Genomic DNA, 12178 nt, shown 5'->3' with positions numbered 1-12178 from the left:
AAACTCATTGGAGACTTGCAAATGCGAAAAGAAAAAGACATGGCAAAATAATCAACACAATTTCAAGTCTTGGGTACTTGATCCTCAGGTAACGGTATTGTGCACCTCTTATAGCAGAAAGTGGCTGTGTCTACACTGCTGATCGGAAAGTCTGTCTGCACAACCTGTCTCATGCACCCACTGCTTAAGTCTGGCTCCTTCTAGGGCAGTTTTGGCCTGGAAGAAGACAGCTGGAGTGACCCAAGCCAGCCTGGGCTTCAAGTAACATCTAATGGTGAGAATAATGAAGGTCCAGGCTTGAGCAGTTACTCAGCCCCCTTCTTTTTGGTGGTGCAGCCATTTCCAGGAGTAGCGGTGTTAGAGTATCGCAGCAGGTTGAACTAATCAGCACGGGCAGCAGCTTGAACAGGGAGCAACCAAAACAAGTGGTTTTGTGTCCATTTGACACCAGTAGTGAAATTGTCAAGCATCGGAACAGGCTTCCCTGGGGAAGTGTTTGAGCCACCGTCCCTGGTGGTATTTAAAAGACGCGTAGATGTGGTACTGAGGCACATGGCTTAGTGGTAACATGGCAGTGCTAGGTGAACAGTTGGACTTGATGGTCTCGAAGGTCTCTTCCAACCAAAACGATTCTACGATTCTATGATTCTGTTTCAGTTGAGATACATTGGACAGAAGCAGCAGGTCTGAAAATCTCCAAACTAATTATACTCCTCTGGTAGGGTTACTTATTAGGTTGACCAAAATTATGTTAACTTATACAGCTGGTGCTTTTTTACCGTTAGTTTTGGGTTGGGAATGAAAGGCGTGTTTTGGAGACTGTTGCTTTAATGGCTGAGTTTCCCAGACAAAAATCTTGCGTTTCTAAGCCTTGCAGTAAGTAGCAGACAAGGGATGAGAAAGATCTCTTAGAAGACCCCTGGGCACCAAGTGATCACTGAATGCCACATGAGCATCAGTAGACTGAATTAATTTTATCCATTTCATGAATGGAGTATAATACTAGGATTAGAGAGATGTGGTTTTGCAATAGCTATATCAATATTTGGTTTCATGGAGATAGATAATTAATTGGAAAAAGAGGTGTTTTATGGGATGAGAGTTTAGAAAACATGATTTTCTAGAATAGCAGTGGAAGGTAGGAGGTTAGCAACAGAGCAAACGTATACTTGGTAACCCACATGAAGGTCTGACATCTGTGGTCTTTTCTGATACGGGTCTTTCGCTTGGTTCTTCACTTTCTTTTCTTTCACTTGTTCCTTTACTACTCCCTTTCCCTCCAGCTCATCCAAGACAGTATTAAGCAGTTACTGGCACTGTATACGAACTAACCAGAATCATCCTCGGTGCCTGTATGCAGGCAGATACATATATTAAAGTGCAGGTCTGCATTAAACGCCGTAGACTTCTTTGGACCCAGTGATGTGTTTTTCCACGGTTCCTCAAAACCACTTTGTTTTTACAGAAGCAATTGGCTTAAGGGAAGGTAAAAGCAATGATTTTTTTTCTGGGTTTCAATCCCAATGTAGATTTCTTTTCTCTGTCAGTTGCAGTCATTCTTTTGAACCCTTCTTTTCCCGTGCCTCTGTGCATTACTGTATGGCTTTATGAGTTCCAGCTTTATTCCATGTCACAAATATTTGAGTCAGTCAAATATAATGATACACGGTAAGAAGTGCAGAAGCTTTAACTTAGTCATAACTGGCACCTGGCAAAGCCGTTTTTTGGTGGATTAGGAGATGAAGCCAGAATTGTCTTAAGTACAAAGAGAAAACGTGTTGCAAGTTCTTCTGGGCCTTCGGGACTTTACTTCTGCTTCAGCACAACAGGGCACGAGACGCGGAGGCAGTGAGATCCTGACTGCAAACATCCTAGATGCAGCACGCCGCCCTAATCACCACACCCCGATCAGGAATTAGAAAGGGAGGCGATTCGTAACACGGTTATTATGTAAAACATATGCACAAACGGCGGCACTGTGTACACTGGCATAATTATCCGCTGCTGACAATGAATATGCTGGTGCTGAACGTGATTAACCTGCAAGCACAGCCAAGAGCTATTCTTGTTTCAGAAAGCCCGTGTTAAACCCGCCTGCTTGTAAAAGTGTGCTCAGCGCTGCTTTAATTGCACCCGTTGCTGACACACATTGTCCATAACAAGCATTTTTGCTGCTGTAGACCAGGGTAAAATGTAAGGATGTTGCAGCGAGCCAAAGCCGGAAAGCCCTCACTTAGCTTGTACGCTCGGGATTTAAACTACTGGGGAAACTTTATGTCTCTGGCTATTTATTATTACATACAACATGTTCTTGGAAACCACTCCACATTTAACAGCAGTTAAACCCATCTGCTGCTCCTGAATTTTCATTTCATTCACAAGCCTGTTTTAAAAGTATTTATGGACTTATCGCCAAAGTGCTATCAACTGTGTATTATTCTGTGGCAAGTTGGTAAGAGGAATGACTCAAATGTTAAAAGGAAATTGTAGCCTCCTATATATTTTTGAGCTTTTCATTGAAACTTGCCTTCCCCTCATTGTCTGGGATAATTGAAATTTTTAGTTTAAAGGCAATTATTTGCCACAAAACTTCATCACATCGTGCTAAATGTCGATTTTAGTGACTTGTAATTGCATATCTGTAAATTCTGCAGAATTCATCTAGTAATTACATCATTGGCATAAGGAACAGGCTTGAATTTAGCAATGTGATCACAGACACTGTTCAGTATATTGAAGTTCCTCTAAGTGCAACAACTTTTATTGCTTTATTTAAAAACACTATCACAATTTCCCTTACACATTTCTTCTCCCTGTGTTCATGTTTTGTTACTGTTACTTGGCGTAGCAATGCTTCAGTGCCCTCTACATAAGATTAACAGGAACTTTGTAGTTCCTTGAAATTTTCATGGGATCTTCTTCACGTTATGGAGACTTTTTTTAAACAGAAAACTTTATTTTCCTCAGTCTGTGTGGCTGACTTGTATCACACTGCATCATGTTCTTGTACAAAGGTAATTTTTGTTGGACCAAGGAACTTCCTAGTATTTAGTATTTGCCATTGTTTTTCCATGGTACTAAATTGGTCGGTCCTTAATCTGAAGATGAAGGCTTTCCAGACAGTGATCCTGCTATAGGTATATATAAGCCTTCCTAAAAGTGGAATACTTGAACACTGAAGTGAGTTTGTCTCTAGGCCTTATGTAAATCTTTGACTGGGTTTTTAAAAGTGAGTTCTCCCAAGGGATCACAACTGTCATGGTAGCTCATACCATTTAAGGTAGCTTGAAACTTGATTTATTTTTTTTTTTTAGTTCAAGAGCAAGAGATTTAGATGTTCTATGCAATAAACCCCAAAGCTTTATATTTAAAGCATGTAGCAACTAGTATCAATGGCAATGTTTACAGCAAATAGAAAACCTCCTTGAAAAAAATATAAAAATCTTCATCTTTAGGTGAGATTCAGTCCTCTAAGATAGGCATCTAGTGCTATTTTATATGTCCTGCGAGATCTGAGATGTGCATGTGGCTGTCAGAAATGGCAGAGGGAAACCCATACCTTTCCGAAGCAGCGGCTGGAGAAAAAAATTATACCTTGGTGCATCTAATGACACAAGGCAACTTTATCTGGGAAACTCAATCTCAGCTTTAGGGTTGTCACATTTGTAACATATGCTATGATGCCTATGAAGAATGATGGTTAAGAATGATATCTCACTTCCATTTGAGTAGAGCTTATTCAAGAGCCTGTTTTTACAATGAGGATTACATTTCTACACTGTATATCCATGTAGTGCCATTCGTACAGTCTTGATTTGAAAGCAAGTATATTTATTTTTCTTTAAAATTAGCACAGAGGAAAGTGCCGTTTGCTCTTAGCTGGCTATTAATCTGGTTCCCAATTTAAATTGCTGAAATTACTAGGGAATAAACTTCCCGTGGATGAAAGCTATGGAGTCACAGCATGTAGGCCTGGAAAGGATTTGTTTCAGTGTTTCAGCACCCGAGAAGTTGGAGGCTTTTTTTCACAGCAGCAAATTTCAGATGGTGTCTCTGGATTCTGTCTGTAGTGGAGACAACATATCACTAACCCCATGTAATATCTTGTTTTCAGTCTTTCCTAGGCTGTGATTTCTGAATCCGTCATCACTCTTTTCCCTCTCTTGTAGATTTTCTTTGGCTTCTTCAGTACCTGTCTTAAAAAGCAGTGCCCCCAAAATGATACAGTTCTGCTGGTGTCTCATCATCGGTGATCACAGCACAATAGTCATAACCCATGTCCTTATACACAGCAATGATTGTATTTTGAAGGAAGGCCATTTTGCAACAGAACTTCACTCTTGGCCCCTCTTTGGTTATTGATCTCCACATAGATGTTCCTTACTCTGTATTTTTGCATTTGATGTTTCCTCCCTCAGAGTAGAACTTACCGCTCTGTGAGCATTTCTTCTATCTGTATTCATGAAACTGCACATTTCTTTTCAAAAGTCTCCATAATCAAATCCACAAACTCAGCTATGTATACGCAGAACTTTCCTGTGGTCAAAATGCATCATCCCTGGTGGACTTGTCCATTTAATGCCTCCCGGTCGCTCCCGGTAGACTTGCTCCTGATGTGTGGAATTCCACGACCACGTATTACGCTGTAAAAGAAGTTACTCCAGATTTTGTCACGTTAAAAAAAAATCCAGTCGGTATGAGCTTGGGTGAATATTCAGACCTCAATTCGTCCCACTTGGCGGAGGTGGGAATGCATCCTCCAAAGAGTGACTCGGTGTGTTTGAGCTCTGAACCGCTCTCAGGAGTTTCCCGTGTCTCAAAGGACTCTGCTCCCAGATGACACATCTGAATGCCTGAAGTTTAACAGTGTCAATATAAGCCTCAGTTCTTAAGGACACTGTTGTATGACAGCAGTAATCCTTTTAAGTAGAGCTAAAATTCCCTTTTCCTTAGACTATATTGAACATTAAAAAATATTATTCTCTAGGGTTTTGGCAATTAGTAGCCATTCTTTTTACCGACAGTGTCTCAGGACTTCCCTGAACGACTTGTTAGCCTAGGGGTTTTATGCTTGCTGGTTAAAAAGACTTAATCTTGCAGGTGAGAGTGAAAAAGTGTTAATTTTTTTGTCATTTTTGTTTTTAAAAAGTTGTATTCTTTAGTAATATATAAAAAAAAAAGTCTCTAAAGTAATATACGACAAGGTGAGGGTCAGCATTACTTAAACATTATAATGAATATGGACTTCATAAAAATGCCTTTCAGTACCTCAGGTGTTAAACATTCTGTAAAAAAAGTTACTGGATGCATAGCTACAGACTCGGTAGTTTTTCTATTAGCAAAAACTGCAATCCTTGCAACATAAATTTCCTGTGATGAATGTCCCTTTTACTGACAGGTCTCTTCCATGTTGTTCTTTCTTAAGAAGCCGTGTGTTTTGTACAAGGGCATTGACGCATGCCTAGGCAGGAGCCTGAATTCACGGCAGATTTTCCCTTTCACAAAAAACGAAGCCTGGTGTTCATTAAAAGCAAATGTATAGTCTCCTACTGTTAAAACTTCACAAATTCATAGTGATAATTAGAGTGGGTTTTAAAATTTAGAAGCAACAGGGTTATTTCTAATTTTAGCTAGAAAGAGGTGGACTGTCAAGAGAATGTTTATTTATTCCTTATAGACTTTTTGCTTTATTTGCTAATAAATTACTTGAGATTGGTAGATGTTACATACTAAAAATAAACTGAAATACAGTAGTACAGTGTTAATTCTTGTAAAATATATAATCCTTGCTACTTCTCCCTTGAAGGATAAATAGCTATTCCGTATCTATAATCAATCATATATTTATAATATTCCCGATTTATAACCAATACTATGCACCCACATTTTGAATATTATATAATATAATGCCATTTCTTTTTTTGTTAAAAAGCCTCTGAGCAATTCAGCATGTATTAACACCAATTTAAAACTTGAAGGGAATAGATGGCACGCTGGTTTATTTCCCAAAGCACTAATAGCAAAAATGAGACCCCAGCCCCCAAAAAACAACCTGGGAAGCAAAAACACAAAAATAAGCACCATATGCAAACACAATGAAAAATCTGAGTTTGGAACGTGTCCTGAGTAGATGTCTCTATGTACTTCCAGAAAGGCCAAGAGGAAGAAAATCCCACAGGTAGAGGCCTTCAGCTGGGACCTTTTCCTGAAATGGAATGGACTAATGCACAGGTGAGAGTAGTGAATTTAGCTATGAGAAATAAGTGAGGGAAGGAAATAGTTTCTGGATTGCTGCTTCATAGTTTTGCCAATTTTTCTCACCTATGCTCCCCTAGACCCAAAAGCACCTGTTTCAAGTTGAAAAAAAATATTTGTGTGAATGCCTCAATAATTGCTAAGATGCTGTGGCATGTAAGAAACCTCAGCTGCATATTGATCAAACTGAAAACCAATTGGGCTATTAGGAAAACAGTTTGGCCTCACCTGACTTTTGACATCTGAGGAAGTCAACAATATTGCCGTGGTAGTCAATGGAGAAACTCTTCCTGAGTGCAGTTCTTCTGACCTCTCTTGGATGTCTCCTTTAGGTGGAGGTGGATCATGCCCTGAAAATGATTGTCTCTGTCCATTGTCTAGACATTCTTTATGGTCAAATAACTTAGAGGTAAATGTCTAGACTTTAGATATCTCAAGGGGTCAGGAAAATTTCACCTTTATCTTTTTGAAATTTCTTTTTATTGTCTGTTGGCCTTGCAGAGATGCAATCAGTCTCGGAGGTGTAACAGGCAGGACCAACCTGGAATATAGGACAGGAAGACGAAGTATATTTCTGTTGAATAGTGCTGCTATCATAGACATGAAGAGCCTGACAGACAAGAGCATTGTTGAAATTGTTTGTTGTTGGTTTTCTGGGGCTTTTTTATCAAAGAGATTTTTCAGTAGAGGAGTTGTCATTGGAAACAGTAGTACAAAAAACCTCCAAATCAAACAAAAATGTCAGTGACTCTATTGCACCGGGATACTAACCTCCATAAATTTCTGTTATCAAAATATTCAGTTTAGTTTATGTTGCATTTGTGTTCTCAGTTTTCAGTGTATGACCTCCTGCCATTATGATAATAGATGTGTGAGAAACTTGATATTTTGATGGTTTGCCAGCTGGGTCCTTTGCAATCTCGGGAGGAAAAGGCGGCAGTTTAAGATATCAGGATAATGCACACTAATGGGATATTTCTGGTAAAAGTAGTCTGAAGTGAAATATTGTTGATGTCCGAATTGCTATCCTTTGATTTCAGAGTTAACAAGACACTGGGATAAATAGGGCAGATGATAAGTCTGAGTGACCCTAGCACAGCTCTCTGCCAGCTGGACATCAATTTATAACAGCTTAGGATGTCTAGGTAATTTTCCTAAATATAAGGGCCAAAAGTATGCGGTGCTTGAGGTGGCAACCCAGGATGAATTCACTGGCAAGTGTAATGGATAATAACTCTTATAGTATGTACCTGGACACTCAGTTTCTGCCTCCTGAGATTTTGAGAAAGGTTTAATGAATCTTATTTCTTGGTTTATTTTGGATGCACATAACTAATTTTTGCTGCTTTTTTGCAACACCGAAAAGAAGAAGAAACGAAGCTAGTCAATCGCTGTTTAATTAATCGTGTCATTTATTCATGCAAAGATGAACAAAAGCTCTGATACCTCTTCGACACTGACTGGCACGCAGTAGGAGGGAAGTGCTGTTTGCTCCTTAACAAGCCCATATGGTGGTAGGAGATCCAGTGTCCCTACTATGCAAACAGCACTGAATCTTTAAAAGCGTGTTAAACAACATCTGCCAGTGATAAAATAAGTAAATGAGAAGGCTCATTACTTGATAACTTTCACCTAAGAGCCTTAAAAAAGGAGGCTGAAGAGAACTGTTGGAATATTTTTTTAAATTCTAGAGAGATGGAGTGCGAGTATCATGCTATTATTTTTATCTTTTTTTTTCCTGCAGAGCAGGTTAGTTATATATCAGTCCTGGAAAAAAATATTGCAAGGATTAATGAGGTTTTAGCTAAGAAAGCAAGCATATGAATAAATTAATGGTAGGAATAAATTAACGATAGTCAGCATAGTTTTAAAGCAAAGCAATTATGTTAGATAAACTTCATTTTGGAATGCGAATTTGCTGATGAATGGTCCTAAGTGTTGTTTAGGCTTTTGTAAGGCATTTGATTTAATTTTACATTGCACCTGATAGAAATAAATAACAATATACTTTATCAAAATAATATTCCTTAAGGACCAATTAGCTGAGATCTCAGATCCCAAAGTACTAATCAATGAGAAATGGCCCTTATGTGGAAATTTTGAGGGATAGTCTTCCAGGATTCAGAACTGGATGTAAACAACATATTTCAAGATTTTCATAAATCATTTGGATGGAACGTGGCATGAATTTTTGGATGGTAAAACTTGCAGATGATGTGAAGATTGAAAAAGTAGGGGGAAAAAAAAAAAAGAGGACACAACAGTCAAACAGAGCAATCCAGTTACAGTCTAGGCTGGTAAACAGAGGCCACTCAAAACAAAGTTATTATTCCCTAGAAGAGAAATATTACAGAGCTGGAAGGAAGCAACACCAGCCATACACACACAAAGGGGACCCCTACGGTGGAAATAAGTGACACTAAGAAGGTTCCAGAGGAAAGAACAGACAACTCAGCAGGGCTTGTGCTATGAACTTTGAATGGTAAAAAAGAGACTAGAAGTTAAGAAAAAGGAAGCAGTTTTATTTGTACGTGCAACAACAGTGAGCTTATGGAAATACCATGCCAAGTTTTGGAGTCTATACTTTTAAAACTTATTAAATTTATATAAAGAGAGAGAAAAGAGACTAGAGTAGGCAAAAATTCTTCCATAGAGAGACATGATTTAACCACAGTGTATTGCTGTGGGGAGACTGAGGATAAGAGGATTCTTCAGAGTAGCAGAGAAAAGCAGCATAGGTACCGGGGTGAAAGCAAACAAAAGCTGGGCAGGCGTGTTTAGCCATGGGAATATATAGGACAAACTATTGGGTGACGTGGTAGATCTCAATCTCATTTTGTTTTCCAGATTAGATGCTTTTCTGAAATAGATAACGCACACTTTAGTTTAAAATGAGTCATTGTTGTCAGCGTTATGAGTCTAACCTCAATGATCCAATGCTACTTTCTGCTCAAAACCCTGAATCTTATAGGTGTCTGTTCTCTCCTCCAGCAGAGTCAGCAAAAAGTTCAACACAGGAACGTGGGATTAGATGATATAGTCAAGGGAGATTCAATTCTTGTAACTAACGCGGTTTAACAGCTTCTTCCCCAGCCACTAGTTCAAATGAAGGAATGTGGAGCCGTATTACTTGCTCTAATGAGAGCATTTACTTCCTTTTTACTTCCTTCCTTCTCTCGTTTTACATTTTGTTTGGCCTGAGATTTGCAGCTTGCATTTTAACGCAAACGTGAATCAGTCAGACTGTATGTAGAAGCTAGAAGGCTTGCTACATAAAGCTACCTTTTGACATTTCAGCAGAAATAATTGCTGTTGGCTGCTTGCCTGAAGAGGCTTCTCACAAAAACATGTGACACCTGTATTCTTTGTCATCCACACTTCTGTTATTAATGTCCCAAGGAAAAAAAAAAGGCACAATAAGTTATGAGGCACTTAGGTTCACTGTATTGTGCTTTTGTTGGAGATATGTCTTTTTTTTTTTTCCTTTTTCTTTTAACTCCATAATATACACCATCATATATACAGCCATCTCCTGGCCTACATGTGTGGAGGATGAAGTTTGAGTCTTCCCAAGATCACTGATTTCTGAATTAATTTTCCGTCACTGATTTGTAGTCTGGAGTAGCTCAATTTGGATTAGAACAGCAAGGTTTGGTTGAGAGGGTTGGATGTTGTTTCAGTGCCGTGTGACTGTCTGCCATCGAGACCTCAATGGTATTTGGTATAACTGATTGAAGATCGGGTTGTCTTTGAAACGAGATTCCAGACTTAAGATATGTTGTTTCAGTTTCTGGCTTTGCAACTATTCTCATGTCATTTTGGGCAGCTTGCTCCACTCTCTTTGCCTTTGTTTTCTTGTTTGTAAAAGAGAGATAAAATTTTCCTTTCTTTTGAAAAGTGCTTTCAGAAGCATCATACTGACTGAAGAGTCTTTAGAGATTTTATCTGTTTTATATATAACTAGTTCATTATTGTACAACCATCACACATATTCTCAGCGCAGTGAATTATATGTTCTCATACAATAACATTCCAGAACCTTTAGAGGTAAGAGGAAACTGAGGCCCCCTAGTCTACAAGTCTATAGATGCACTGATCAACCCCTAGAGAAAGTAGAATTAAAACAGCTTAGTTTTCCCCCCCGCCGTTGCCCCCAATTATAGCATTTCTTTTCTAGCTCCCTGCTTTGACTCACACCTAAAATGAACTACCTTCGCTCATTCCCATCCTACTTACCCTATGTCATTCACTGTGAGAAAGTGACTCTGTGATTCTGTGACTCTCCTCTCCATTTAGGCAAGGATGGAAGGGTCCATTGCTCACTTGTGAAGTTTTTTTGAAAAAATACATCTTCATGCTTTTTGTTCCATTCACCAGGAAAATCTGTCTTAATGTCTAAACAAAATTCAATGTCTAGGTAATGAGGGTCTAAGAGTTTGGTCAAATCCTATGGAGAACTACTGAATGATGGTTTCTATCTGTTGTCTCTTGATTTACGCTCTGTAAACTCTCTGAAGCTTGGCCACTCCATTTTTAACTTCTGGATTTGCTGAAAGGCTTCACCAGTGGAATTCCAGTCCTTAACACTGACACTGAGCTGTTATAGCGATGGATATAAGGCTAGTCAGAAGTCAGTATTCTTTGCATAATCTTAACTTTTCACCTGGGAAAAGGGGAACTGAGCTCCTGTGCTGCTTATTGTAATGTGAAGAATGCAGTAGAGAACATAGGCAGAGTTTGAGTCTCAAAACTTGATTGTATTAAAGTAGAATTTCTCTGATGTACGTGTCTACGTCCTTTGTGTACTCAGGGACATATTTATTAACTAACATAGCTATTTAGATTTTTTCCCTGCTAAGTTTTCAGAAATGAGTCTTTGCTCTTGCCTATATACCCCTATAGAATTATCAACTCACACATTTCTCTGTGAAGAATTTTTGTGCTGAAAATATTGCATGGGTATCATGAGGTTTAATTTTGCCTGCAGTACCTTTTCATCATTTATGATTACTCATGAGTCGTAGGAGAGTAGGAGGTGCACTTCATAAATTTATTTTCCCTTTCCTTATGGTGTCCGTTAATGTTCTTTTGTGGTCTTTCTCATGGACTTTGTCAGATACTGCTCAGGCAGTCCAGCTTACCACTGCTAGCTAGTTGACCTTCCAGCCTCCCAAGCTGTTCAGAATCATTTCGTTCCTCTCCCACTGAAGCAAATGATAAAAATTCCAGAGACTTAAATGAATCCAAGACATTGCCCACTATTTCTAGATGAACACTTACAAAGGTAGACAGTGTTTGAGAGGCTTTATTACCAAATATCTTTCTTCTGGCTTGAATGCTACTGAAAATTGTCTTTGTTGTTACAAAACATGAATTTATTGATATTAAAAAGGGACGCTATTTGTGGGCAATTCTTTCAAAGTGAAAGTCTTTAAATTGTTGGGTGGCTTCTGTTAACAATCATCTTTAATATTTCTTGTAATATTAGAAAATTAATTAAGTAAACTGTCTATAATGACCCCTGCAGATACACTTTATCTAAAATGATTTATTTCTATATTCTGCTTTCCTGCATAGAAGAGTGTTCATTAGAGCTTCCAGTTACCAAGACTCTTAAACAATCTTTGCAATCAGCAGCAAGGGTAATTGCTGTTTTTAATCCTCGGTTAAGTAATTCTCACTTACTTTCCATCAGAGGTCTAATATTAATATCCAGGTAATGTAAAAGAACATTGAATATACAGATAGCAGCTTTGCTCAACAAAGCTGAGGAAAACAGTGGTAACATCAGTATTCTGTATTGCTTGCCTATGTTATATGGGGTAAAGTGAGTGCTGGACCTTGAAATGAGTTTTTAAACTAGTTATTCTTGAATTTTTTTACTCCCGTGATGTAATGCAGCGTGGGTTGTTTAATTTACAGC

General features: G+C 38.6%; 1 protein-coding gene across 14 annotated transcripts in view; it reads left to right on the top strand.

The window, feature by feature from the left end:
- DLG2 (discs large MAGUK scaffold protein 2) overlaps nt 1-12178 on the top strand; it is a 1057033-nt gene that overhangs the window by 412195 nt on the left and 632660 nt on the right. For 9 of the 14 annotated variants that reach the window (XM_054188265.1, XM_054188274.1, XM_054188271.1 and 6 more), the window contains one exon: nt 6151-6231. The exons of 4 other annotated variants lie outside the window; for them this stretch is intronic. In XM_054188265.1, coding sequence (XP_054044240.1) covers nt 6151-6231 — 81 coding nt within the window. The remainder of the gene's footprint in view (nt 1-6150; nt 6232-12178) is intronic. One more of the 14 variants, XM_054188281.1, reaches the window with a different exon arrangement.

The sequence above is a fragment of the Rissa tridactyla genome, chromosome 1 (genome assembly GCF_028500815.1).
Source record: "Rissa tridactyla isolate bRisTri1 chromosome 1, bRisTri1.patW.cur.20221130, whole genome shotgun sequence".
NCBI lineage: Eukaryota > Metazoa > Chordata > Aves > Charadriiformes > Laridae > Rissa > Rissa tridactyla.
This window is presented reverse-complemented; position numbering and strand designations above follow the sequence as displayed.